The sequence below is a fragment of the Phalacrocorax carbo genome, chromosome 14 (assembly GCF_963921805.1).
Source record: "Phalacrocorax carbo chromosome 14, bPhaCar2.1, whole genome shotgun sequence".
In the NCBI taxonomy this organism is placed as follows: domain Eukaryota; kingdom Metazoa; phylum Chordata; class Aves; order Suliformes; family Phalacrocoracidae; genus Phalacrocorax; species Phalacrocorax carbo.
The window spans coordinates 13,364,494-13,390,291 of NC_087526.1; the positions used below are offsets into that span (position 1 = coordinate 13,364,494).

Consider the following 25,798-nt stretch of genomic DNA (forward strand, 5'->3'; position numbering starts at 1 on the left):
AGTCCATGTTAATACGGGGCATATTTGTACTCTATGTTAAATAAGAGAGCTCTACACATCTCTGCAGCATTGATTCTGTTTTACTGGTTTCTCAAAAGCAACCTTGGCTACCCAGTTTACAGGTGGCTGAAGTTATCTCCCCTGTATCTGAAGACATGGACATACCTTTTACTGTTGTTTTAACGTAAGCCTTGAAAGCTTCGTAACTTGCATTTATCCTTTAAATAGCAGCCAAAGGAAGGAGAATCAAATCAGATGTTTTCTCAGCTGTTCTTATCCCACACTTAATCCTTATTACTCCCTCCCTGCACAGCACATGGTTGTCCCTTTTATGACCCATGCTGAGTAGATCAGCCCTCTTCTTGTGATTAGCACAGTGATGCAAAGATAGTTATTAAAAGGTTGTCAGCAAAGCAGAGCAGGCGAGCTGTTCTAAACTTAGTGTAACCTGAAGCAAGCAATGAAGTATCCTCTGGTTCCTTTGGTGAATGATCTGACCTTTCCTCTTCTTTTCTTCTGGTTTTGTTTGCCATTTGTAATGCTGTGGATCATAATGATTATCTGGCTACAGCTTCTACTTAATGAAGGTAAGTTCTGCAGTTGATCAGATAAAATGTTCCTGCATAAAGACTTTTCTATTAGCTTCATCTTTAAAGCACTCTGCTAGCTATTTTTAGGCTAATGCCACTTGTCACAGAAGGAAACGAAAGGGTTTTTCAGTACTGTTGGTGACATATGGAAAGTCAACCTTAAATTATTATGCTTTTCTGTTAAAAATGTTTATAAGAAGACAAGCTGCTTCCTTACCCTCTCCCTTTTTCTCAGAGGTAATTTAAGAAAGGCAAAGGACAAGTAATTTTTGTAAATTCCTCTAAAAAATCCCCCAGAAAACAAAACTAACCCTCTAACTTTGTACACTTTAAAACTTGGGTATTATAGTTCTCTTACACTTTTTTTTTTTCCTTTGTGGGGGCAGAGGGGATGTTACCAGGGGAGCTGTTAAGGGATTCTTTTATCATTGCTGAGGCTGATAAAAATTTTTTAAAGGAACAGGACATGCATTTTCATTTATTTGTGTATTTTGTACCTCTTTCTGATCCACCAGTGATTCTTATTTCTAACATATCAGTAACTAATAACAGACTTTGGTTTAGGCTAATAATAGGCTTGTTGATGTACTCAGGAGGATAAAGCCTTGCTAGTTTGCTCTCATTGTAGAGCATAAGCAACCCCAGCTGAGGAATCAATCATAAGTTCAAAAACAGTGATTCTGTCTTTGCAGAACAACTATAGAAAGGAAAATAAGAACAAAATTCTACTTCATCAAGCTTTTACTTCTATTTGGTATCCTCTGTTCTTACTTAACAACGGAGTATCCAGTCCTGCACAGATCCCATCGGAATAGCAACAAGAGGAACTCGCCACAGGAGAGGCTTGTACTCTTTCCTCCTTTCCCATCCTACATGTGGTGCGTGCTGGATTTTTTATTTTCAGCTCCCATTTTGCACGCTTAGCACACAGCCTCTGCTCACTGCAGTGGTAAAGTATGTTCCCTCCACATACTCAAGTGCACTCATGCAGGTAATAACTGAGCATAGCAATTAAAAAGCGCAGGTTGTAAGAAGTTGTGACAATTGTACAAGCTACCCTGAGCAGCATAGGCATGGCTTACTGCAGATGCCTGAAGAGCAGAATAAAATATCTTTTTTTGCGTAGGTAAAGGGTGGCTATGCCACGTACTTACAGGTTGAGTGTCAGCTTTTTGCCTGGACAGAGTAACTCTAGAATATCTTGATGCCTTCAGTGAGATTTTCAGGTTATATCTACTGCATTTACCTTCACAATTTCTGGCCCTGCAGTGACTGTTATTAGCACCAGGCCTCTAAGGATTTCCACAACTACTCTAAATTCCATTTTCATCAATAAAACTAGACACATTACTATTTTTTTATACTAGTGTGTTTGCAGGATTAGAACCTTGAAGTGTTTCTCAATCACTTTTAAAAAAAAAATAAAGCAATGTTCTTTTTAATAACTTCCTAACCAGTTTAGTCATATCTACTTATTTTATGCTAGTTCACTACAGGCACAAGCAAAAAGTGGTATGTGTTTCAGCTCCGCCTTTAACAGAGTTGCTGATTATGAGCTAATTGGTTAAAATCAAACACTTGTACAGGCCTCTTATTGCCTAGTTGGGTTTGGAAATCCTGTATTTCAGCTGAAAAAGATTGAGAAGAACCTTACCTAGCTTACAAATGGAATGTGTAAGGTTTGCAGCTGGGGAGCAAAAGCCACATACAGGTATCTTGCATGTTCTCTTTAAACCTTTGTTTAGCACAGATGCCCAGTGTAGAAGAAATAAAGCCACAATCTTCTGATGAGCCTGATTCTGATTCTAAGTTTGAGGATGAACCAACAGAGGAAGAAAACCAGAATGACACATCCGGTATAGAAACACAAGAGGAGACGCAATCCGGTGGATCTCTGGGGAGTCTAAGGCCCAAGCCAGCTTATCTGAGTTCAAAACCAAAACGGCAAATGCAAAGTCGTCTTGCTGCAATGTCAGGCAATGGGTCTCGGAGCCGAAAGGTGAGACCTTCCCATGTGGGGAAGAGTGATCTTTGTAACATTGTGATGGTGAGTAATGCAACCAGACGATCTCTCTTCATATCTACTGCTTTTGAGCCTCAGCTCTGATTTTCTGTTCGCCTTTGCCTAACTCCCCAGCCTTTTGAGTAAGAGAAAGCTGCAGGATTGGCTTCCGCGTGGTTAATGACTAACAAGATATTTTTTACTGTCTTCCCTATTTGGAATGACTACTGTTGTAGGCAAGGCAAAGGTAACACAAAATTGTACAGAATAACTCTCATATATATGTGTATTGTATGTGTGTATATATATTTAAAGATACATATATTTTAAAAGTCCTTGAGAATTAAACTTGAAATAGTGAAAATGGCTATTTATTCCTCTAAGATAAGAGGTTTAGCTCAACTTTATATACCACCTCTCCTGGTCTGTATGGCTGATATGTATTTTTAAAAGCTGCTTCAGATTTCTTGCATAACTAAAAATTAGGTGTATTTCACTTGCTCGATAAGAGCTGAAGCCAGAGCCTCTTTGTGAACATGGCAGTCCCAATCCTCTTAGGCTTTATACAAATCCCAAAAGATATATTTGAAGCAGCGGAAGAGCTTAGTGTCTTGTGTGTCTTCTCTTTCCCTGTGTCTTGACTGTATGTTCCTTTGCAGAAGGGGCTGAGAAGGGAAAGCTGGTCACTATTCACAGTCCTGCCTACTCATTTACATTGCTTGGATTTTTGAATTGCAGCAACAGAGGTACTCATCCACACTTCCACCGGCTTTGCTGGAACAGTAACTTTTATTAAGCTGGAATAGCTAAGGACTGGTACCATCTTAAATTGCTGCAGCCGTGTGACTAGCACACCCTGAAGCTGAGCTTTAGCACAGAATCAGTAACATTTCAAGCCAAAGTATTTTTGACCTCATTAACACTAACAAAGCAGTACCAAGTCAGTGTAGCAAGATTTTTTTGTTGTTGTTCAAGTGAACATATGTTCACATATACAAGGGGACAGAGCAGTTTGAAGGACTGGGGTTTAAACTTGTCCCTTGTCATACTGGCAGGCGTGCTAGTTGTGTTGGGTGGGTGAGGGAAGGGAACAAGCACTCATGGTCTCACATCACTTATATCCTAGTGAAAACCGAACCTCTTCTGAAAATATCATTGCCATGACAATTCTTTTCCTCCTTTTCTTCACCAGCTGTTGTACACCATGCTTTCTTCTCTCACCTGGAACTTTGTCTGCCAGTTGCTCCAGATCTCTAATGTCCTGAGGATTGAACTGCTGCCATCCTCTCTGAATATGAACATGGCTCAGCTGTTTGTTTTGCTGGGTGAAAAAGCTGTGAAAATCCTGGGCTGCCTGAGGCTGGAGAGCAGGGGGCTGTTAGCCTCAGTCCTAGGGAGGAGATATAAGGAAACTGGAACAGAGTGATGAAGCTCAGAGAACCACCTCAGGGTAGAAATAAAGCAGGTAGTCCCATGACCGCTAGCAGCAATCCCATTCACCATCAGTGGGAGCTACTACAGCACGGCAGAGGGAGGTTGAGGCTCTGAAAAGGAAGCCTAGTCAGGACTAAGTCAACGTACACCCAAGTCAAAACAGCTACTTCCAGAGTCAACAGTATTGACTGGCTAGATATTAAATGGACGACAGCAGCCAGCCTCTTGTCCAGAGCTTGCGTGCATACTCTGCTCCCCTCCCACTTTAGAAAGGGATGACTTCCTTTTTTTATAAGGACCAAACACTCCACTGGCACCAGCGATACTTTCTGTTCACTACTACTGATCTTTGATTTCAAGCAAATAAGATCAAGGCAGTAGCTCTCAGTAGTGGTGCTAACTGGAGCTTAAATGCAGTACAGCCCAGTGACTAGTTTACTCATACTGAAAGTAGGACTTTTCTGGTCTTCAGCTTGTCCTTTCTCAAAGCAGGGAAGAACTTTTCAATGCTCATACATGAAACAAGCCTACCCCCAATTAACAAGAAATAATTAAGCCCTTAGCAGATACTGAGTATGCATTTCCTTCATTTCTGTCCAGGATATGCCTTTTCAGCGCTGCTGACAGGCTGATATAGGGTTAGACCACAGACCACAGGGGCACTCATTGACGGACTGGTTTGTGCCGTTGGTGGGACCACAAGGAGGTTGGTGGGGCTGGGATGAGCTGTGATTTTTGTGGCCTGAGGGTTTATCCAGTTGTTAGGCTGTGAACAGAACAACTGCTTGCTCCTGGTGCTGCTGATGCACACGTTCAACAAACTTTTTTTTTTTAAAGAGGACTTGAATTAGGAAGTCGTATCCCAAAAAGTACATTGCCGCTTGTGAAAACGTTTGTCTCTGTTCCTCGTGCGAAGTAACCGTGTCTCTCCAGAGCCTTGCATGGGCAGACTGGGTAACAGTCTCAGTAACCTGCACTAATTATGAAGGATGCCTTCTTTATGTTTACTTGCCTTTCCCTCCCCATCCCCTAAAGGCCACGTGTCCAAATATTTGTCTGGAGCAGTATGCTCTTAAATAAAACTTATTTGTCCACATCTATATTTTTGTAGGTGCTTTATTTAGAAGAAAAAACATTAATATTTGCCGTTCCCCAGCTGTTTGCGGAGGAAATGCCTGCCTCTCGCTCTGCCCGGAGGGTGACTCGGGTACTTCTCCTTCGGGGGCGGCCCGTTTCTTCCCCGGTCTGCCGGGGGCAGCGGGCCGGGGTGGGTGTGTGAGGTGGGTGCTGAGGGACCGGCCGCTGCTGCTGGCGGGGGCGGCGCCTCCCCCGGAGCCCCCCGCCCCGCCTGCGCCGTGCGGAGGGAGGGGGACCCCGAGCTGGGGAGGGGCGCCGGGGGCGGCCCCGGGGCTGCGGCGGGGCGGGGCGCCGGGGCCGTGGTGCCTGTCGTGCGGCGGTCGGGTGTCGAGAGAGCTCCCGACTCGCTCCCCGTTCTGCCCTGCGGCTCGGCCGCCGTGGCCCGCAGCGCTGCCCTCCGCAGGTAGGCTGGTGCCGGGCGGCGGGGGGCGCTGGTGGGTGCGCTCCCCGCGGAGCGTGGCTGCCCTGCCCCGCTGGGGAGCGGGGTTCTGTTTCAGCTTCAGCCCCCCCCCCCCCCCCGCTGACATCTCAAAGCTGTCTCCCCTGAGCCGGCGAGGAGAACGTTTTCTGGTACTCCCAAGGGTTTTTCCTCTTTCCCTTTTCCACCTCCTCTATGCGCGCTTAAAATCGTGTTGGTGAGAAGGACTTAGTCTTGCAGCTGAATCGCTGGGGATGCCTCCTGTCTCTGTGGGCTTTCACTTGTTTAGGCTACTTGAGTATGTTGGACTCTCTAAATCTCAGTTCAATTAAGAAACCTTATTATCTTGAGGCAGCTCCCAAAATGCCACCATTCAAGGTAAAAACGTTTCACTGGGATTGTCACTGCAAAGAAGTAGATGAACTGAGGTGAGTAGGTAAATTATCTAAAGGCCTAGTAGAATATTGCTGTTCCTTGTATTGCATGGTGGTGTCTTGAAGCATGGTGATACCAAAGTATATGCTTTGGGTAGGTTTTAGTCTGTGCAAATACACTCGGAATAGCTGTAGCTTGGCTGGGCTGGCTGTCGCTTGCAATGCCGCTGTAATAGCAGGGAGGTTGGTGCCAGCAAGCAAAAACCTGCTTGTGAAACCTACTTTGAGGGTTACCAGTTCTTGCCAAGTTCACCAGTACCACAGCTATGCTGGTGGCAGTAGTGGTTTATATCTGGTTTTCCTGTATCTGAGCTATGAGAAATACTACACGACTAAATACTTGGGTATTAAGAATAAAACCTTTATGTGTAGCTTTGGCTAAAAGTAGTATGGAAAGGCCATTTTGGCTCTGCTGGGGGTCTGCGCTTCTTGCAAGAGGCTGATGATGTGTGAACCTGACCTGGAGAATGGGCCCGGACTCCAGACATGGGGATTCGGTTTGAGCCCAATAGACTTCGTGTTGTGGTCCACCTACGTTAAGATCTTTCTTACCCTTAATCTAGCTGTAGTGCCTGCCCTGGTGCCTATCTTTGCTGAGCATTTGGAATTCACACTGTGAATGTAGCATAACCTCCCAGGTGCCTCGTAGCATCAGTGAATTTGTGCTTTTCTTTCCCCTTTGCTGTTGCGTGCAAAAGCTGTTTTTCTGGGCATCAGCAGGAGCGCTGGAGCTCGCAGACTGGCCAGCCTTGCAGACTGCTACCTGCTTGTAGTAGAGCTCCTTCCAGTGTCGTTGTTTGCAGTGACTGCAAATAGATGATTGTTTCTTTTTTAAATTGAAGGCTTTTCTGTAATTTTGGGTTGAATTCACCTGTAAGGTCTTTTGTTAACTGGGGGCAAAGCATTGTTTCTCGTATGCCTCCATCCCAGGGTGCTGCTATGTTGTAGTAAGCACGCAGTGTTCTTTGCTGCAGAAGTTTGATACCAAAACCTGGGTGGAACGCCTTGGAGCACAACATTACTAGTAGTTTCTTTTTGGTGGTTTCTTTTGACTAAGGTTAAGCCTCCTGGGAGACAGAAGCTTGCTTTTCTGTATACCAAACGGTACCGCAAATGTTTTATGACCTTTTGTATATCACTTAATCTTTCTTCCCCACCTCCCCACGCCCCTCTTCTTATTTATAAAGTATTTACATTGCAGGCATGTTACAGGGGTGGGGTTTGTTAAACATTACGACTCCATTGGGAAGCATTGTATGTTGAAAAACGTACATATCGGTTTCTTTCTCCTCTGAGCTCAAAACTCTGGAAGGAGTTGATAAAAGACCCAAACTCTAATCTAGTGTAAACTCAAGTAACCAAATGTGTTTTGATGGATTTCAGAGATAAACATATCAGAAAACAGTATGTCAAAGCCTTCCAGTATAAGGTCTTGCAGCATGTTGGTATCCTTAACTTGTAAGCAGGGCCTCTCTTGGTAACAGCTGGGTGAGCTGTGGCTGTTTACGTCTTTCTCCTGGAGGAGTCATGGAATGATTTAACTTGGCCAACATCTGGTTTTAGTAAAGAGGAATCGGGGTTCTTGGGTTCAGCTGCATGTAGAAAAATAATGCTCAAGATTTGGCTCATGGCCCCTTGTGCCCCAAGAGGGCGCAATGGCAGCAGCATAGCTCTTGGTTTAATTAAGACGTGTTTTTTTAGATGGTGTTTTTGATGCTGAAAGGCAAAGCCATAAGTGTTGTTTTCCAGTTCATAGCATCTTTGATTAGTTGGATGGAGAATCGTGTCACTTGTCAAAACTTTATAAACTGAAACAGGTGAGGGTGCAGCTTGTCTTAAGGAAAAATATTTCTCACTCTGGTACTCACTGTACTCATTCTTGCGAGTACAGGGGAGTGTCCAAACGGGGCCCGCAGAAGTTGTGGCACCTCAGTCCTTTACAAGACCCACTGGCCAAAGCCCTCAGCGTCCTGGTCTGGCTTCTGTTGTGACCCTGCTTTAAGCAGGAGGTTGGATGAGGTGGTGATGTGAGGAGCCCTTCACATGGGTTTGTGATGGCACATGTAAACTGCTGCGGGAACAGTGCCCTTCTCCGTCTGCACGGAGCAAAGGACCCACCCCACTCCTTCAGAGTCTCATTAAAAATCACCGTGTCACATACTTTGGGGTCTTCCTCTTTCGCTGGGCGAGGAGGGCACTAAAGGTTACAAATGCACGTGCCATACGCTCTTAGCTTTTTTTGTCCTTTAAAAGTTAGAGGCTACAATACATGACCAAGAACACAGTATATTCTAGCTTTGTATGTCTTTTAGGCTCCTAGTTCAGCAAAATGTTTGCTTAATTGGGGATGTTATGGCCCATATGCTTCTATTCCAAACAATTCAAGTGCTTTCAGTTGGAGACATAAAAATGTCTTAGCTGTGACATGCTGTTCGAGCCTTCCTGCTGCAGATGTAAAATCCATATGGCAGTGAGTCTTAATTGAAACCTGCTGGAGTTATATAATATGTTGCAGGAGAAAAATGAAATATTCTTTATGCAGCTGGCTTGAAAGGATTACCCTTAATTAGATATTTCTAATAAATTAGTGCTGTTCCTTTCTGTAATGCTGTTCCTTTCTAAGAAACACTATTTTTTTAGTTATATAAGGCACTTCGATTTGATATTCTACATATCAGATATGGCCTGTATGATTTGTTAATTATTTTATGCTGTGGACTTTAGGTAGAAGTCATTCATGACAGCCTTGTTAATCATGTGGGTAAGTCCCTCCAGGTGGGTTGTGTACTAAAAACCTGTCTGGTTGAAAAGCTAGGTCTCTAACTAGGTTTTAGATTCACGCATTTATAGTTCTTCCAGTTATTTGTTGCTGTTTGGTGAGACCGTTAGGTCAGTTTGCAGGGGAGTATGTTTTGTGATTGCAAAGAAGTTTGGAGAAAGAAATATAAAAGCTGATGTAGCTTAAACCATATTCCCCAAAGTAGATTACTCCAAGAGTCTGGAATGTGTCGGTGGGAGGCTTCAGTTTTAGTGAGATGTTGTTCCATGCATGCAGGAGTCCTTCCCCTCCTAAATAATTGTTTCCATCTGCATAGCTTATTCCGTCAGCCCCAGGGCTGCTAGTGCCCGGACTGTCGAGCTGTCTGCAAAGTTTGGGTCTCTTGTAAAAATGAAGATCCTTCTCACTAAATCGTCTGTGCTAGCCATGGACGAAGGAGACTTTGCTGTTGTGACACATAAAAATAATAAGGCAACCCCTACTGTGGGACCTTTAAAATAAGCAACATTCTGGTCTTTCTTTCATGTCCTTTTAAATTTTTAGAGAGAGAAGTTTTGGGACCCTTGATTCTTATTGCATAATGTCTGGCAAGCCTTTTATTAACTCACCTGTTGTCTGAGAGTTGTACAATTTTTATATAATATGAATTTTTTCCATCTATGGTAACTTGCAATGTCCCAAGCTACTTGAATACTATGGCTTATGGTCTGTGAGATGTCCATGAGAACAGGCATGCTCCCATCACATGGTGGAACCTGAGCATAGGAAATGACACTGAATGCAACACATAGTTGAGATCTGTGTTTCAGTGAACAGCTTGGCTGAGACCCAAGCGTACTTGTAGTGTGCGCGTTCCTGTTTGTTGATTTTGCAGCACCAATGTACTTATCCCTTTATCTTCTTTTGCACTTCAGTACAAGGTTCCTTCTAGGATGATGGACTCTTATAGCAGTGAAGGTTGGTACCGACACAGGCTACTGTTATGTGTACGTTGGGAAGGGACCGCGAAGAAGGTGGCGAGGGCAGTGGCAAGAGCCTTCTCGACCGTTATGTGCTTACGGTTCAGCGGTAGCGTAGCAGGCAGCCTGTGCATTGATGAAGCAGTGACAGCAGGCTCCTGAGCAAGAGTTATCATTTTATACTTCTCAGTTATCCCTGCCTGGGTGGTCTAATGAAGCACGGGAGGGACATCATTGTAACTAAGAAACAGTGTAATGGCACAAACGTGGAGTACTGCTCGCTCCCATTGATTTCTGAATTAGTTGAGGTCACTTAAGTGCCTGTTTCCCGGAGGAGGTGGCACGGCAGGTGTCTTTTGCCTTAATCTTCAGTTCTTGGTGAACCTTCACTGGGCTTAGCCTGTGGCGGACATGGAGAGCGAACACACAAGGTCTGCCTGGCAGGGGCTGTTTTGTAGCACGGCTACTTTGGGGCAGAAAGAGGACTTCTGCACAGCAGCTCTGAAGCTTGTGCGTGGTTAGCATTCAAATGCTGTCAACTTAAAACTTTTTCACTGATGCTGCCATGTTAATAGTTGGAGTCCCGGGAGCTCAGATTTCATCGTGTCTCTTTACATCTGCAATTGAGCATGCTGCCAGTGCTTGAACCTCCTTTTCTCCTCCTTGGTCATACTTCTGACAGCTCTAATCAAGTGACCAAGATTTGGAAATGAAAGTGGTGATTCTTGTCTTGAGGGTGCTGTTTGAATTCTAGAGGAAAAACAGGACTGTATAAGCTCTTGAGTGAACAGGAGCCTGTAACTCTTGCAAGGTCCATAGCAGGTGGCCAATATATAATGCAACTGGAAGGATATCCTCTTTAGCAAAGCTGTAATTATTTGTTGCCAGATGAAAGTTGTTTTTCTCGGTCAAGGTAAAGCTCAGACAATGTTAATGTTTGAAAACAGCAAGGCTAACACAGTGGAAGGAAATCCTCGCATGCCTCATAGCGGAAGGCAGACATGAGGCTGCAATATATACATCCCTGCAGCTGATCTGGGATATGGTTGTTTTGGTCAAATATTCCAGAATCCTGGACTCATTCCAGCTTGTGCATAAGAAGGGTAAAAGTAGATAAAGGTAACAGCTGTATTTAGATGGCAATATTTCCTTTGACTAGTGGGAGAGGAAGGATACCTCCTGGGAGCAGTCCTAACGATATCCCTAATCCAAGAGTTTCAGAGTTCATTCACTTTGTGCTTCCTATGTTCTCTCGGCCAGCGTAAAGTAGGCGTCAGGCTGCAGGATGTTTGCAGACTGGGAAGAGTTTGGAGCAAGCACAGAGCTGCCAGGTCAGTTGGGAGAATTCAAGTCTTTTTTTCCACAATGCATGCTGGTATTTAATAAGCTTTTTTTTGGAGAATGACTTTTTGCAAAGCTTATTCTAGCTGCAATGATATATTAGTTGGAGGAAAATCTAACCCGGGGGGTAAATTTTTAAGTGGGACCAAGGAATTGCTTCTTTAAGACTTTCCTGTGAACTCCGCTAGTGAGGTTTGTGCAGTTTTGTAGTGGTTACCATTATCTCACTGTCAACAAAGCAGATGGCAAAGAAAAACTAGTCTTTATAAAGGTCAAGAAGCTGCTGCTTGGTTGCTTGCTGGGGCTCTATGAATATCATGTAACCCTATATGAGTACTTTTTCTGACAGTAGTACCGAGTCAAGTGTCAGGGTTCATTTAGGCCTGTCAAAGGTTCAGGAGGATGTACCCTGTGAATCCTACTTTATTAGATGAGCTCATTAGGTAAAAATCGAACAAGGGCTCAATGCCCTTTCAGTGGGCTGGTGTACCTTGTTAATTCTCTAGTTCTTTACTTCATTAATTCACAAATCCACTAACTCATGTGCTTATGAGGAAGCTGGTTTCCCAGCTGATGGTGAGAATGCTCATCCTTCCTCCTCTGTCATGGTGCAAGTATCACAGTGGAAAGCTGGGAGCCTCAGCAGTGTTGGATGCTGATGTTTTGAAAGTTTTTGTGTGAGGTGACAGACTTACAGCTTCCATCATGGAAGTTCAGTTTCTACCATTCCCATGGGTTGTTCCAGAGTAATTTGGAAGAGTTTCAGTCTTATCAGAAACGGCCCAACATTTGCTTTCGTACAGCTGCAAGGACAGCAAGTCTTGTCTCCTCCTCTCCTTTGTATCTGGCGTACGTGTGGCTCTTGCTTTAGCCCCGTGTTGCTGCTCCCAGCGTAGATCAGGCTGAGCTATATCAGCGTGAGCTGTGTCTTGGGCCAAAGCGTGAGCAGGAGTTGAGTCAGCAGCCGCAGCCCAGTGATGCCAGTGTCAGAAAATGTCCATTGTACAACAGTGGCTGCTTAGACCAGCCTGGTTAAAACATACCGTCCTGAATAGCAGTTTGGTTATGAGAGTTCATCAGGCTTAGTAGAGCTGTGAGGTAAAACATAGTTGCTGTAGTTCATCTGCTCGTGTCCATGTCCTTAGATTTACTTTTATGAAACCTTTGAAGTTTTCAGCTCATCTGCCAGTCTGAACTGAACTTGTGCTTCTTTAGCTTGTTGAATTCAACAGTGCTTACTGAGTTGATGATCTTGTGATATCTTCTTTTTGCCTTTGCGTTAGCACTGTGTCACTTTCAACTTGCACACCGGGCGTAAACTGAAGAACAAAAATGTGTCTTGCAACATCACTTGCCATTGATACCTGAGACTTTGTATGCCTGGTCTCCTCTTTGGCCCTGCAGTTAGAGCAGTGGATTCTTATACAGAAGCAAACAGCTTGTGGGGATTTATAGGCACTACTCTAGTCTCTGACCAACCTTTGAGATGATCTTGCACCGCTAACCTCATCTGGCCTGCGTTCTTCCTCCTTTAAACCCTGCGCTAGAGTTTGGAGATGTCTCTCCCATTCTCCTCATTGGCCCCTAAGTCGTAGATCATGCCTGCAATCTTCTGATTCTGGTTTTCATGAAGACTCATTGTAATTAAACTTTGTCATGTATATTTTGGAAAAACAAGCCCTCTCCTAATGAGTTAACAAACTCTTGACTACTAATAGCTCTGTAAGGGCCATGAGCTGTATTGTGCAATCGGGTTCAGCATCTCAACCAGTTTTGTTCCAGCTGTTGCGTCGTTTATAGATGAAACTAGTACAAACAAGCTCCGTGTGGTGACTTCAGAGCAGGGTGCCAGCATAGCAAAAATAGTGATAGCTGACTTATTTTTTTAACTTCTGAGCTTTTAAAGCAGCATCCCAGTTCTGTTCCTGCCCCGGCTCTCTTCTAGAGGGCAAACGAGGAGAATGCCCGTAAATATAAATTATGGGCCACTTGTAATCTCTCCACACAGAGAAATTTGGATTCCTCCTGATGGACCTTTTACTGGTAAAGCGATGACAAAGTAGAACAGAAGCCTGTTAGGATAAATGATGGCACTTTTGAGTACGGGCACAACTGTTGTTTATGAGTGGAATAATTGGCACTTACTATTGCCTGACTGCTAAACAAGAACTTCTGCTACTAGGCTGTATTAAATTTTCTTTTTATTTTGGAAATAATTGAGCAATCAGGATCTGTGAAAAAGCTACTCCCTTTAGAGGGGGGTATCATTCTGTTCCCCCGCTCAGAGGCTGATGGATGTCCTACCCACAAATGAGCACAGTGCCATTTCATTCCCAAGCAAACACCCTCTATCCACGTCTGTAGGGACAGTGTCTGGCGACCTGTCTGGTAAGTATTTTTCTCTGGATCTTGAATTTGGAGTATTTAGATAAGTGGATTTAGTTTTTATTATAATCGTTCAACCAGATAAGCTTCAGTAACACAGAGGGGGTTCCAGCCTAATCTCTGAAGTAGTTTCAGCCAGTCTGACCCAATACAAAAAAACTTCCGGGGAGATTTTCAAAACCATAAGATACTAAAAATCTATCCAAAAAACCCTAAACAAGACTTTGCTTTGAAAACTGCATTTGTACTTAGTCCATACTCTGGTCTTTAGGTGTTTCACTTTTAATCTTAATAAAGAGCTTATTTGTGTAGCTATGATCAGGTCACTCCTACTTTTCTCCTCCTCTTGTCTTACCATCCTTACTAAAACTCTAGGTTATCTGAGTCAAGCTATCAGTAGCTATTGTTTAGCTGCCTCATAACCTTGGTAGCTCTGAACCCTTTGCTTCTACTGTGATCGTGGGGCCATGCCACGTGCATGACTTCTGTTCTTTCAAGAGTGGATGTTTGGCATTCTTCGGGCAGTAACTCCTATGGGATGCCAGAAAACACACTGACTCATGCTGAGTTCAGCCCATGGAGCCCGTCCCGCTGCTTGTGCTTGTGGTGCAGGAAACAACAAAATTACAACCTAACCCATCACATCTTTGGGTTGAGAACTGGGGCAGCAGAGTAAGACAGTCCATTTCTGACACTCTGTCTCTTTGTAGCTCTGTTGCCCCATCCGTTTCCCAGAAGGGAACAGAAAATTCAACTTGCAAAAATCAAAACAAGGTTTGTGAAGTGGGCTAGGATGTGAGCTTGGGAATCTGATCTCCTGTATATTCTTTTTCTATGAAAATTAAGGAGGTGAAAAGTGTTTCATGAAGGTGGTGCTGGGGGTGAGTTCTGCAGCGTGGACTCCGGTCCCGCATGAGCTCGACGGAGACAGCTGTGCTGGCACGAGGCAGTGGTTACTCATTACAGCCTGAGAGGGAACTGACTGCTGGTCCTTTGTCCCATCTGCCTCTCTTCTGTCACACCTTAGAAATGATGTATAGCACTTTGTCAGCTGGTTGCAGTGATAATAGGTCCCTGTGTTTAAAGGAAGTGAACAAGCAGCTTGGTGGTCATTAATCTGGTGCCTGTCACTTCTTTCTGCCCTGAGTGTCCAGCAAGAAAGATATGGTTTTTGCAAGGCACAGCACCCAGTAGGTGTCAGACACGTGTTTGAATAGGGAGGGAAACAAGGTCATCCTCAGAAACCCGCTAAGACTTCTAATTTTATACAGTCTGAAAATGCCCAGGAGGCATAAACTTATTCAATTTAAATTAGTAAGTAAGTCTTGGTTATTCATCAGAATAAGTGTTTTTGTGTTTTAAGAATAGCTGCTGTGTCTTAGCACTTCCTCCTATTGTTACAGCTTTTCCTTGAGCAGTGGAAATGTTTTGGGTGGTTTAAATTACATTACAGTAGTAATTAGGTTTAAGGCACTTCAGAGTTCACTTGTCTAAATAGACATCTCTGCCTGAAGAGTGTATGATTGTTTTTTTTCCCCCTCTTTCTTCACTTCCCCAAGCCATGACATTACCAAACGGGGTGGGCAGCTGGAGGCAGTCGTGTACCCAACCACTGGTCCATGTCTGGTGGAGATTTCTGCTCAGAGCTGCTGTTCCTGATGGTAATGTGATGAAGTGGCTCTGGCTTTGCCACCCTGCTAGTCCCGCTCTACTACAGTATCGCATCCCACCAGATACCAGGGGTTCCTCCTTTGCCCAATGTTTTTTCTTTTTTCTTAAATGTGAGATTAATAGCCATCTGCATACAAACAATCTCAGTTTAGGAAGCATCTGTTGTTGCTGTTTGTCCACTGCCTGAAGTCCTAATCCTCTGTTACAACTCGTGCATGCGGTAAAGCAGATTATGTGCTCTGACGCAGAGCTTGTGGCTACAGGCAGGTTTGGTTTTACAGTAAGCGGGGTCTGATCGTTCGTGGTTGGGTCTGAGGCACCCTAAGTGCGGGTAGGGCAGGGAGGGTCGAGGAGATGATGCTGGGCAGCTGGGGAAGGTGATGCTTTACCTCCCTGTTTGCACTGGGTTGATACCCCAGCTCCCATGGGTATGCCTGTATCTCTCCCAGTAGGATGACAAATTAAGCTTTGCCTTGTGAAGAAAAGTCATGAGCAGAAGCACTTTGTAGGGTTTGAGTGTTGCTGTGGCTGTTTCTTGGCTGTTGGGCCAAGATGCTTGTCTGATCTCCCAGCTCAGGGCAGAGCAGAGCCAGCCGGTGTTGCGGGGCTGGCTGCTGGGAGCCGGTGCCTGTTACCCAGACATGATTGCGACTTCGCGCCTTGCCCCAGGCCACAGCCTGGGTGCTGCCTCCCTGGCAGACTGGGAACAAGCTGGGGCTTGGATAATCTCACCGCCTCGGTGACTCCAGAAACTGTAATAATCTCTTAATCTTAATGGGCCCACGTGATAAATAGGTAACACTGCTTGAGGATTTTCTTGATATGTGACAGGGTGGAGGGGGGATAAATTATTTTCAGGCTTTTGTAATATTATGTACCTTGTAAAAATAAACCTGCTGGAGAAAAGAGAATTGCGTGTTAGGGATTTCAGTTTTGTTCAGGTTTTTCTACGCCACATTGCAATGTCTTTCACTTGCATTTGATTTTCATGGTAACAAATTACTCTGTGAGTGCTTGCAGAATGCAATGCCGCCATAAGATCTTATGATGCAGCTCACGAATGTTGTGTTCAAGCCGACCTGAAGGCTCTGATGCTGAGCTCTGTCAAGCCGTGTTCAGAGGCAGGTCTCCCAGGCTGGCGCGGTCCCTGAGGTCTGGCAGAGGATTCCTGTAGTCTTTAGGTCTCCAACCTGCATGTGCTTTGCCCAGCTGAAATTCCCATTTATCCAAAAGCATGCTGGATGGTTTTTTCCTTCCTTTTTGGTCCTGAAAAAATATCAGATTTACTGAGTGAGCCAAGCCGTGTCAGTTTGGCAGGATGTGTAGACAGCTTCAGAAATAACTCGTGCGCTAAAGCTGTGATGATAACAGCGCTGGGTCTGTACCAGTGATTCATTTGAACTAGTTGGCTGCTGAAAGCATTGGCATGTCTCTTTGTCTCCATATTTGAGTAAGATTCAGTTCCTATGGCCCAGACGATCTCGTCCTAGTGAGCTTGGCTCATCTATAATGACGCCAGGAAGACTGTCCTAGTGCATGAAACATGCTGGAGAGCTTGAAACTAGAGTTGGAATATTTATCCTGATTCACTCTGTCCAAAAATGCAGACTCAGCTGGCCTCGTGTCCTATTCCTCCACCTCTTTTCTCACAAGCTAGGAAATAAACTTGTTGATTATTCCTCCCAAATGCCATGAATAACCTAAGTCCAGACAGGACTGAATGTCTGAATGGCTGTAGATGGTAGTGCAGCTGTTATTATCCACAGATAAACTTTCAGTAATGCTTGTGTACTGCTTTAAATGAGTAATCAAAGCTGAATGTACTATTAAAGAATTCCGTTTTCATTCTAGATACTTAAAATTCGCCTCAGTTGTGCAACAAGCCCAGCTGAATTACTACTGCTGCGTTAGAAACCTGCGATGAAGAAGCTCACTCATACGAGGGACTGGCAGCCTGGCTGTCTGAAAATCTGCCAGTCAAAAAGGGCAAGCAGTTGGCTGAAGTTATTAAAACGAATGTAGCGAGAAGGAACATAGCTGAGAGATAAAAGAAATGTAGTCGTGGGCTGTTGTGCCTATCTATTTGTGTTACTGGCAGCTTAGATGTGCTTTTGGTACAGGAGGAAGAGTGGCCTGAAAGCCAACCACTTGTTTCAGGGCATGGTGTGCTCGGTGGGAAGCCTTTTGGAAAGGGTGGGTCCTCTCCAGGGGGAGAAAACGCTTTCCTGAGTTTGTGAAAACAGCAAAACTTAGAGTAGCCACATGTCCTCTCACAGATGATGTTGTTGTCATCCCCTCTTGCTCTCCCCTCCCATGTCTGAAACCCTGGGCAGTTTGTGTGGTCACACGTGATGGCCCAGGTTTCTGCCCGATGTAGCTTTGAAACAACCGTTGCCCGCGTACCTGCATAAAAGCATCAGAACTATTTTGATTTACTTTTTGCACGTTGGTAAGCTCTTTAGTATTGCATGCATTTTTTTTAATAATATGCTGCCTACGTATAATTCAGTGCTGTTGTGAAAGCTGTGGCTCATGGATGGGCTTTTGTTATAACTGAATTTCACAAGCCGAGGTTCCGCCAGACTGGTATGTTCTGTGGTTTATCTTGGTTCGGAGCTGATGGAGGAGAAGCTGTATGGATAACCCGAGTTTTGAATTTGATCCCTTGATTCTTTTTAGGACCACTTGTAGTGAGACAAAATTTTGCAAGAACTTGGAGTAAGTAGGAAGGGAGGGGAATCCCATTAATATTTTTGCATACTTAGTATGGAGAGTTTTAAGAGTCCCAGATCAAATTACCCTCCCTCCGTCTCGCTGGGGGACTGAAGCTGTGCTGGGGTATAGCTGGTGGTTGCAGGCTGGGTTGTGCCTAAACCATGGAAAATTGATGCCATTTAATGTAGCACAGAGGGTGTTAATCTGGGGTCCCTCTTGGATGCAGCCAGGGCTTTGCCTGCAGGTAGGCTTGGGACAGAGTCTGGGCTAAACCTGCTCTACCGAGGGAGCGAAGGGGAATGGTGGTGGGAGTTCGGGCGGTTGGGCAGCGTTCCTTCTGCAACAAATCGGCTGCATGTTTGCAAGGGGGGGGAAGCAGCTGGGCTAAAGCAGTGGCTGGAAAAATAGCTGTATTAGTGGGTAAGAAACAAAACTGAGACGGCCTCTGCGTGCTTTTCTGACGGATTGTCTCTAAAATAGCTGCTGCTGCTCTTTAAGCCATTGCAGGCAAAGCAGGCTGAGCCATAGATCCAGTCTTACTGGGAATATTGGAAACAAGGACCGGGGTTATTACCTGTGCTGGAGAAGCTTTGCATGTCTTCATTATGGAAACTTTAAATAAATTACTTGTTTGTCCCTTTAACTTCAGGATTATGAATAGTAAGTGTTAGAGGAAAGGGAAGTTACAGGAACATTGAAAGGAGGTTTGGTGGAGAGAATAACAAGGAAAGAACAAAACCTCTTAGGAGAGCAGGGAGGTGGAAATTTGATCACTTTAACCCTTCACTCGCTCCTGTGTTGCTTGTTGATGAGATTTTAAGGAAGGATCTGGATCTTGCAAAATATTCTCTGTGGGTGTTACAGGTTTACACTGCTCTTTCAACACCAGCGTCTTACATACAGCTGGGATTTACTCACTGCTCAACTATGGCAGGAAATGCTGAATTTGCTTTTTTAATAAGTGCTCAGTTTTTTGCTGATCCCCCTGCATCCCCAGGCAGATACTTCGTGCTTTCCTTGATGTTCTCTTACTTCAGAGAAATACAATTTTGAGTAGCAAATATGCTGTTTGACTCCTCCTTCCCAGTGCTGCTTGTGGGAGTTACTTTTTCACGCGGCTGAGGCTTGAATTAATGTTTATCAAGCCTCACCTTCAGCCCAGGCTTGGAGATAACTCCTTGCTATTTTCTGGTTACTCCAAGGGCTGGATGCTGGCTTGGGCTGTGTCCTTCAGCCGCGTCCCAGGCATGGGCGGCTCAGCCTCGGGCACTGCTGCCTTGAAGGTGCAAGTGGATTTACTGTGACTTCTGCTCGTTCCGCCCAGCGGGTGGATGTGGGGAGGGAGGAGAGGATGCTCACAGACACCCAATCCGCACTTCGTGGGTGACAAGGAACGGCTCTTCATTATCACCGGCGAGGCTCAGCAGCTGCTCTTCAGCTCGGCAGCGGAGGGGCACGGATGCACTGACTGCCGCTCTCCTCCCCGTCTGGACATGGACAAGCGTGGCACACGTGGCTCTGGGGTCGCCAGAAGCGGGATCCCCAAGCCCTGGGTGGTGTTGGCGCCTGCCCAGCCAGCCAGCTGCGCCCGGCTTGGCAGCCTCGGCAGGTACGGAGCGCGGTCGTGGGGTATGGCTGTACGGGGTGAGCACTGCTCCTCTTCCTCCTGAAGGCACGGCGTAGAGGTAGGGCAATGCTTGGGGCAGGAGAGGTGGAAACAGGGTAAATTTCCAGAGGCAAGAAGGCTATAATATGCTCTTTAAAACTGTGCTTTGACTGCCTTGATTATGAAATGAAACCTATTAAAGCTCCCCCCCTGCTTTTTTAATATTAACTCTGTAATTGGGATATCAGTGCAGCCAGCTGTGGAGGTGGGACCTGGGGAGTGCGTGCGTGGCTGGGGGGGCTGGATGCAGACTGCGTGTTTCCTTGTGATTCGGTGGTAACGCTGCCCTGGCGGCTTGTGGGGTTTAAGGGCTGCTCAGTGGTTTGTAGAACTCTGTGAAGGTGAGAACTGCTTGTATACAAATATTGCGCAAAGCACGTACTAAGGGAAACAACTGAAAACTGAACTATTTTGCTTGACAAACATGGTGCTGTTTGTGTGCTTAAGTGACATTAAAAGACTTAAGACTTCTAAGCTGATGAAAATACCCGTTAGATGAAGTTGCACCAAGTTTCAGAACATCTCCCTGTTGCAATAATCAAAACTGAAATTGAATCTCAAAAATGCGGTTTTGAGGGAATGTACTCATGGTGATTTTATTTCTAGCCAGAGCTCGCATTTTCATGTTTCTGTCTGACATCTCATTTTTCCTAGTCTGATTTGACCTTGTGTGTAGAAGCAAGAAAGGAAATCTTTGAAAGATCTCAGGGAAAAATTGAGATGTTAAAAAAAAAAAAAAAAATCTTAGGGGGAATGACACAGGAATAATATGGTAAATTACTTTAAAATTACCCATGTGTAAGAACCTTGAGTATTACAAGGTTTCTGTGATAGAAATCAAAATATTCAGTAACAACTTATGGTTTTTGCCAAACAAGTTAGTGTGGTTCCAGTGCCTGTACTGGTGCCAGAACACCTCTGTGGTCAGGTCTGAAGCGGTGCTACAGGTGGAACCCCAGATTTGCTCACTAGCTTTGACCAAAACACTTAACTCCTACCAAGTGGAATTTGCATCTGTTCGTTCAGGACTCACAGCAGGTGAAATGCACCCTGTATGTATTTGTGTAACTAAGCCTCTTTGCTAGGATTGTCCTAAAACGTGCCCATACAATAAGGCAATGGTACACCAACCATCCTGGTTTTCTGATTAATTGACATTAATGACTGTTTATTTTTGCAGCATTAACTGTGGCACGCTCGTCGGTTCCCATTAAGACACCTACTGGCTTACCCAGCAGTGGTGGTGTCATGCCTCCAAAGCACTGCTGAGAAAAAACCATTGCTGAGGCAGCTCCGCTGCACTGTAACAGCCAAGCATGTAGACTTATGTGTAATAAATCTTACCTGAGAAATCCAAGACAGGAGCTTATGACTGTCCTTCCTGTCTTCCTGCATCCCTAAACCTCTCGCGTGTGAAGCATAGCTGGATTCCAGCACATCTCCCAACCCCTCCTTGCTTTGTGCTGGTCAGCAGGTTACTCTTGTGACTCCTTCAAAGCCTCCTGCCTGTTCCCATACATCTAAGGAACAACTTACAATTACTCATTCTCTGCTGTGATGTAGATACAGCTGGTAGAATGGGCTACAAGAGGAAACGAGTTCTGTCAACCTGATTTACTCCAAGTTCAACATTAAAGAAGTTGTAGGACAAATATTTAGTATGTGTGAATCTGCTTTTGTAAAAAGCCTTTGTCTTCATGACCGATCACACAAAAAATAAGTTCACAGCCCTTTAATAAAGGATTCAAACACACTAGCAGTCCTTCCTCTGAAGCCATGTGGTCCCTCACCCTCTTTGTCCCTAAGCTGAGCAGCTGAGGTGTGTAGAGATTGAATATCTTGCCTAAAGTCACAGTGGTGATGGAAATAAAGTAAGGGTGTCTCGTCTGACGTAACGGTAGCATGCTTTGGGGATGCGTTCAGTAACTGGGAGGTACTGACTCATTCTGGCCTCAGTAAGATCCCTGGCAGCATGTGCTGTAGGGTTGTGACAGCCAAGTCACTGCAGGGCAGCGAGCCCGTGCCAGCCACTTTGCGGGAATCCCGTGCGCAGGCTCTGCCTCGCGGCAGCCGGAGAAAGCCCAGGGCAGCTTCTGTGCCGAGGACAGGGTAATGGGTAAGAACAAGAACGCAGGAGCTCCTGTCTGTAGCCAGTGCCACTGGTCTGTGCGTTTTGCCGCCCCATGCTAACTGGTCTGTGGTTTTTGGCATCCTGGTGTTGTGCTGATAGGTGGAACTTGAACGACAGACTGCGTTTCGTGATTGCTGGACGGACAAAGCTGCTCACGTGTTTAGATGAATGTGGATTCAGTGGATTGTGTGAAGATAGAAATAGAGATGAGAACACCACCTTTTAATAATTCTCCTATAATCATCCAGTAGATCATATGATCTCATATAATCATCCAGTAGATCGGGCTTATCAATTCACAATTGCTTTAACACAATACTCCCAAAGCTTTAGGTACAGTACTCCTAAAGCTTTGTTTTGGCCAGGTACCCCTTTCTCGGGGCCGGATTTCCGTGTCAGTGGAAGGCCCTTCCTGTGTGGCTTACCGTGCTACCGCAGGGAAAGTGAGCAGCGGGCTCGCCTGCAGTGACCTTACAGTGGAACAAAAAACCACGTACAGAGAGCATGGCTTATGTCTTCTGAGGCCAAAACAAACTCTAGTGTGATGGGACAGACACCCAGCGAATAGACTAAACTAAACATGGCTTTGAATATTTTTAATTTGGCTGGATCTGCATGGGCTTATCAGTGTGGTGTTTGTTCTGCTCTGAGTTTTGGCCTGAGACACCTCAGGCAGATCTGTAATTACAGGCAAATTTTGTTATTCCTTAGCTTTCTTATTTAGACCCTTACTAGACAGAGTGGAGACAAGTCTACTCCCAATGAAGGCTTGACAGACAGATGTTGAGATGGAGTTTCTTCGTCCTTAAAAAGTGTTTCTATCAAAGTATTTGTTGGGTAAGGTGTAACCTGTGCTTTATTTAAAACTCCCAGTGCTGTGGTGGAGGTAACCCCCGGAGTTCAGGCCTGTCGCAGAAAGCGATGGCGGTGCTAACCTAAAGCAGTGGGTTACACCCAAGCATCTGGATTCAAATTTTTCACTCCACATAGCACTGGGCAAAGGATCACTATTTTGTCTTTCTGGTGTCACTAGGGATGCCAGGGGAGGAGTTGGGGAGTGCCTCGTTGTTGTTAGGGTGAGGGAAAGTTGGATCTGGTGTGAAATACTCCACGCATGCAGAGCTTTCTGGCATGTCCTCTTTATCACTTGCAGAACAGGCTTCTTCAAAACAACCTTAAATGACGCTGCTCCCCGAGCTGCTTGCATAATGATGATCTTGATGAACTGATTGCTGTGTTACTGACAACAAGCTGTAATCTTATTAGCAAATTGTAGTAGTGACATCTGAGCTATTCTTGCTGGTGCTGTAGAGACAGACCTTCAAGTGTGCCGTCCCATGGGTGCAAAGTCCTTGATAAAACGCCTTAATGCGAACATAAGTGGTGGTTGGCAGCAGTGCTATATAAAATAGCCTGGGCTAGAGGCACTGTGACTTCTTGCAGGGGATGCTCTCAGTGAAACTAATACACTATATGGGCAAATCCCCTATGGTTAGAGATATGCAAAGTCGTGTGTCAGCAGTGGCAGCCTGCTTCTAAGATTGCTTTAATTCTGCCTCTTCAGCTGCTTTGGTTTAGTTAAGCCAGGGAAAGTAAAGCATGGTAAGAGTGTATCAGGTAAGTTACTGTTCATTGCTGCCACAGTAATTTGATAATTAGTCTGTCTTTGCTTTTATGGTCTAGTCTGAGGAATTTGAACCAGCCATGTGATTTTCATTTTCTCCTAAGAGTAAACTTCAGTATTGCTCTTTTGCTGCCTGCTGTTGGCAAGAGGAGGGAATCAGCCATCTGTGGTGTTAGTGTACAAAATTTGGAGGATTGTAGGAGTAACAGCCTCAGGATTTAAAGATTTGCAATAAAGCTTGCTTTTGATTTAGACACTTGGTAGAAAAGTTGTGCAGCTTTTGTCCACAAGGCACCTCCTAGACAAATTTGCTATCTGAGTTGGGAACGGAGTTTTGTGTAATTCTGTGTGTCTGAATAAAATAGCTGATTGTGAATATTTGATCTAAAATTCTGATAGTAAGTAGGTTGACTTATTTCATATAATGAGTTGTTCTTATATTAACATTGATATCTCTGAAAGACTGAGGTTTAAACTTCCAGTAGTGTCAGTAAGCAAAAATAGATACATTTTATACAGATATAGCTATAGATATGTGACTTACTGCCTCAGGATTTTCTCCAGCTTTTCAAATACACCTGCCTGTTGTTTCTGGATGCCTTCACCCTACTATATGATCTTAAACAGGAACACATATCCCATTATGAACTGTGGTGGGCTGATCAGGAGGTGATTCTTTCTCTTCAGAATTACCCACGCAGTTCTTCACCTGGGTTTAAGCTGCTCGCTCAGGGTGGGAACTTGGAAGCAAAGAGGCACTTTTCCTGTAGGGACTTTTTTGTTTGTTTCTCTTAATCCTGTGCTTTTGTACCCATCGATTGTTTTTTGACCTTGAAGTAAATTGAAAGTCAGTAAGATGCGCATGTGTTGTGACACTAAATGTATTTTTGTTCTCTGACTTAGTGTCTTTATGTGTCAAAATACTGTAACCAGTTGGCAGAATAATTTCTCACTTTTTTCTCCCTTTCAAAAGACCTTGTGTTTCATTTGCTTAATGGTCTGAATTCCTGTGCTGCTGTGACTTGGTGTGCTGCTCCCAACTTGTTCTTGGGGTTAATTCAGACTCCTTCCATCTGCTTCGTTGTTTCATGTGTGCCTTTGTGCTTGCTCCAGATATTTGGAAATGTCTTTACAAATTAGGTGCTTGTGTGTGAAAGGACTGCCTTGTATAGCTTCAGTCTTCTGTTCTTGTTGCCTTTTTCTCATCTTAGTTTTTCTGGAAACAGTATTAAAGGAATTCTATTTTCTTGGCTTACACTTGTCACCTCCTGTTCTGTGTGAAATGCTTGAGAAGAAACCTCTCTATTTATTCATCTGCTAGAGAGGTATTTCAATGAGGGAAGGATGTTGAGCAAGCAGTGAAGTGGTCCAGGCAGCTACAGATCCTTTGAGAACCTCTCTGATGGGAATGAAGCCTGGAATGAACAAATGCATAGCAACAATGTTTATTTTATTTTTTATATTTAAAAGGGCCAAGAGTTGCATGAGTGTTTGCAATATATTTGCTGTGTGTTGACAGTATCTAGGAACAGATCAACTACTCTAAGACTTCATATTCTAGCCCAGGACCAGTGAGCCACCAACATGGAGGCAGAGCTATACAGGCGTGCAAGTCTCGCTCGGGGCTACCAGTGCTCTGTCTGGAGCGGATTTATAGAAGAAATAATAAGAAAATGAACCATATAAGGTCCATGCTAATTTCTCATAAGTCTGCTGTTAATATTGTTAAGCCAAGGTTAAACTGAAGGTGTTAGGGGAGTCAGCTGAATCAATCTCAAGCCCCGTTAAAACTGGGCGTGCCCCTAAAAAAGAGGAGAAGGTTGCATTAGGATGGTCCACAGAGTCATTCCTTTACTGTTGTCCTTAACTAGATCTTTCTGCCAGTTTGCCTCTTCTTGGGTTAATTTTTAAAACTTTATAATCTTAAGATTTTTGTTATGTTGACAGTACAACTGAGTGAACTTGATTATTCCCCCTACTCTTTGCCCATTTGCAACTGAGCAATTAACATTTTAAGCCAACAATCTACACTTTCATTCTAAACTGTTGCTATGTTTATACGTCACAGATTGCCTTCTGTTGACTATGGAATGCAATGGGGAAGAACAATCTCCTAGGTGCACTGAATCTAAAATTAACCTTCCACCTGGGGAGTTGGATTTGTAAAGCACTGTGCAGTGTATTCAAGAAAAAAAGTGTTTAGACCACAAAATAAAACATTTTCTAAATTTAAAGGCCTAACTTTGCTTTGGTGTTGTCCTGTGAGATAGGAATAGCAACACTAGTTTAGGACTTTCAGAGCTGGGCTTTGGATCCTGCTACTGCTGTGTAGAGCTGCTATGTGACATTAGCACCCCGCACCTTGGAGAAATGGGGTTTAGCGCATTGGTCCGTGAGGCTCTTGACGAAAAAAGTTAGGATGGCTTTTGGGCTATTTGATGCACAAATAGTTCAAATATGGCTCTCCTACAGTAGGCATATAATATGACCAGCAGCAGAGATTTTTGGTGCA

The 25,798-nt window shown here is 44.5% G+C and overlaps 1 protein-coding gene and 1 long non-coding RNA gene across 5 annotated transcripts in view; both read left to right on the forward strand.

Annotated features, from left to right (window-relative positions):
- Window positions 1-1,092: 1,092 nt before the first annotated feature.
- Window positions 1,093-5,298, forward strand: LOC135315675 (uncharacterized). Its single transcript, XR_010375149.1, has 3 exons — window positions 1,093-2,637; window positions 3,252-3,338; window positions 3,785-5,298. It is a non-coding gene; the product is annotated as an uncharacterized LOC135315675 (long non-coding RNA).
- Window positions 5,299-9,731: 4,433 nt separating this feature from the next.
- The window catches only part of ARHGAP40 (Rho GTPase activating protein 40), a 39,659-nt gene continuing 23,592 nt past the window's right edge, over window positions 9,732-25,798 (forward strand). Inside the window, exon 1 of one of the 4 annotated variants that reach the window (XM_064465772.1) lies at window positions 9,732-9,751. Coding sequence is in view for 2 of the 4 variants with exons in the window: in XM_064465770.1 (XP_064321840.1) it covers window positions 19,197-19,474 (278 nt within the window). In the remaining 2 variants the exon portion in view is untranslated. Of the gene's footprint in view, window positions 9,752-17,990; window positions 18,110-18,594; window positions 19,475-25,798 lie in introns of those variants that run through there. The other 3 variants (XM_064465771.1, XM_064465770.1, XM_064465769.1) reach the window with 3 other exon arrangements.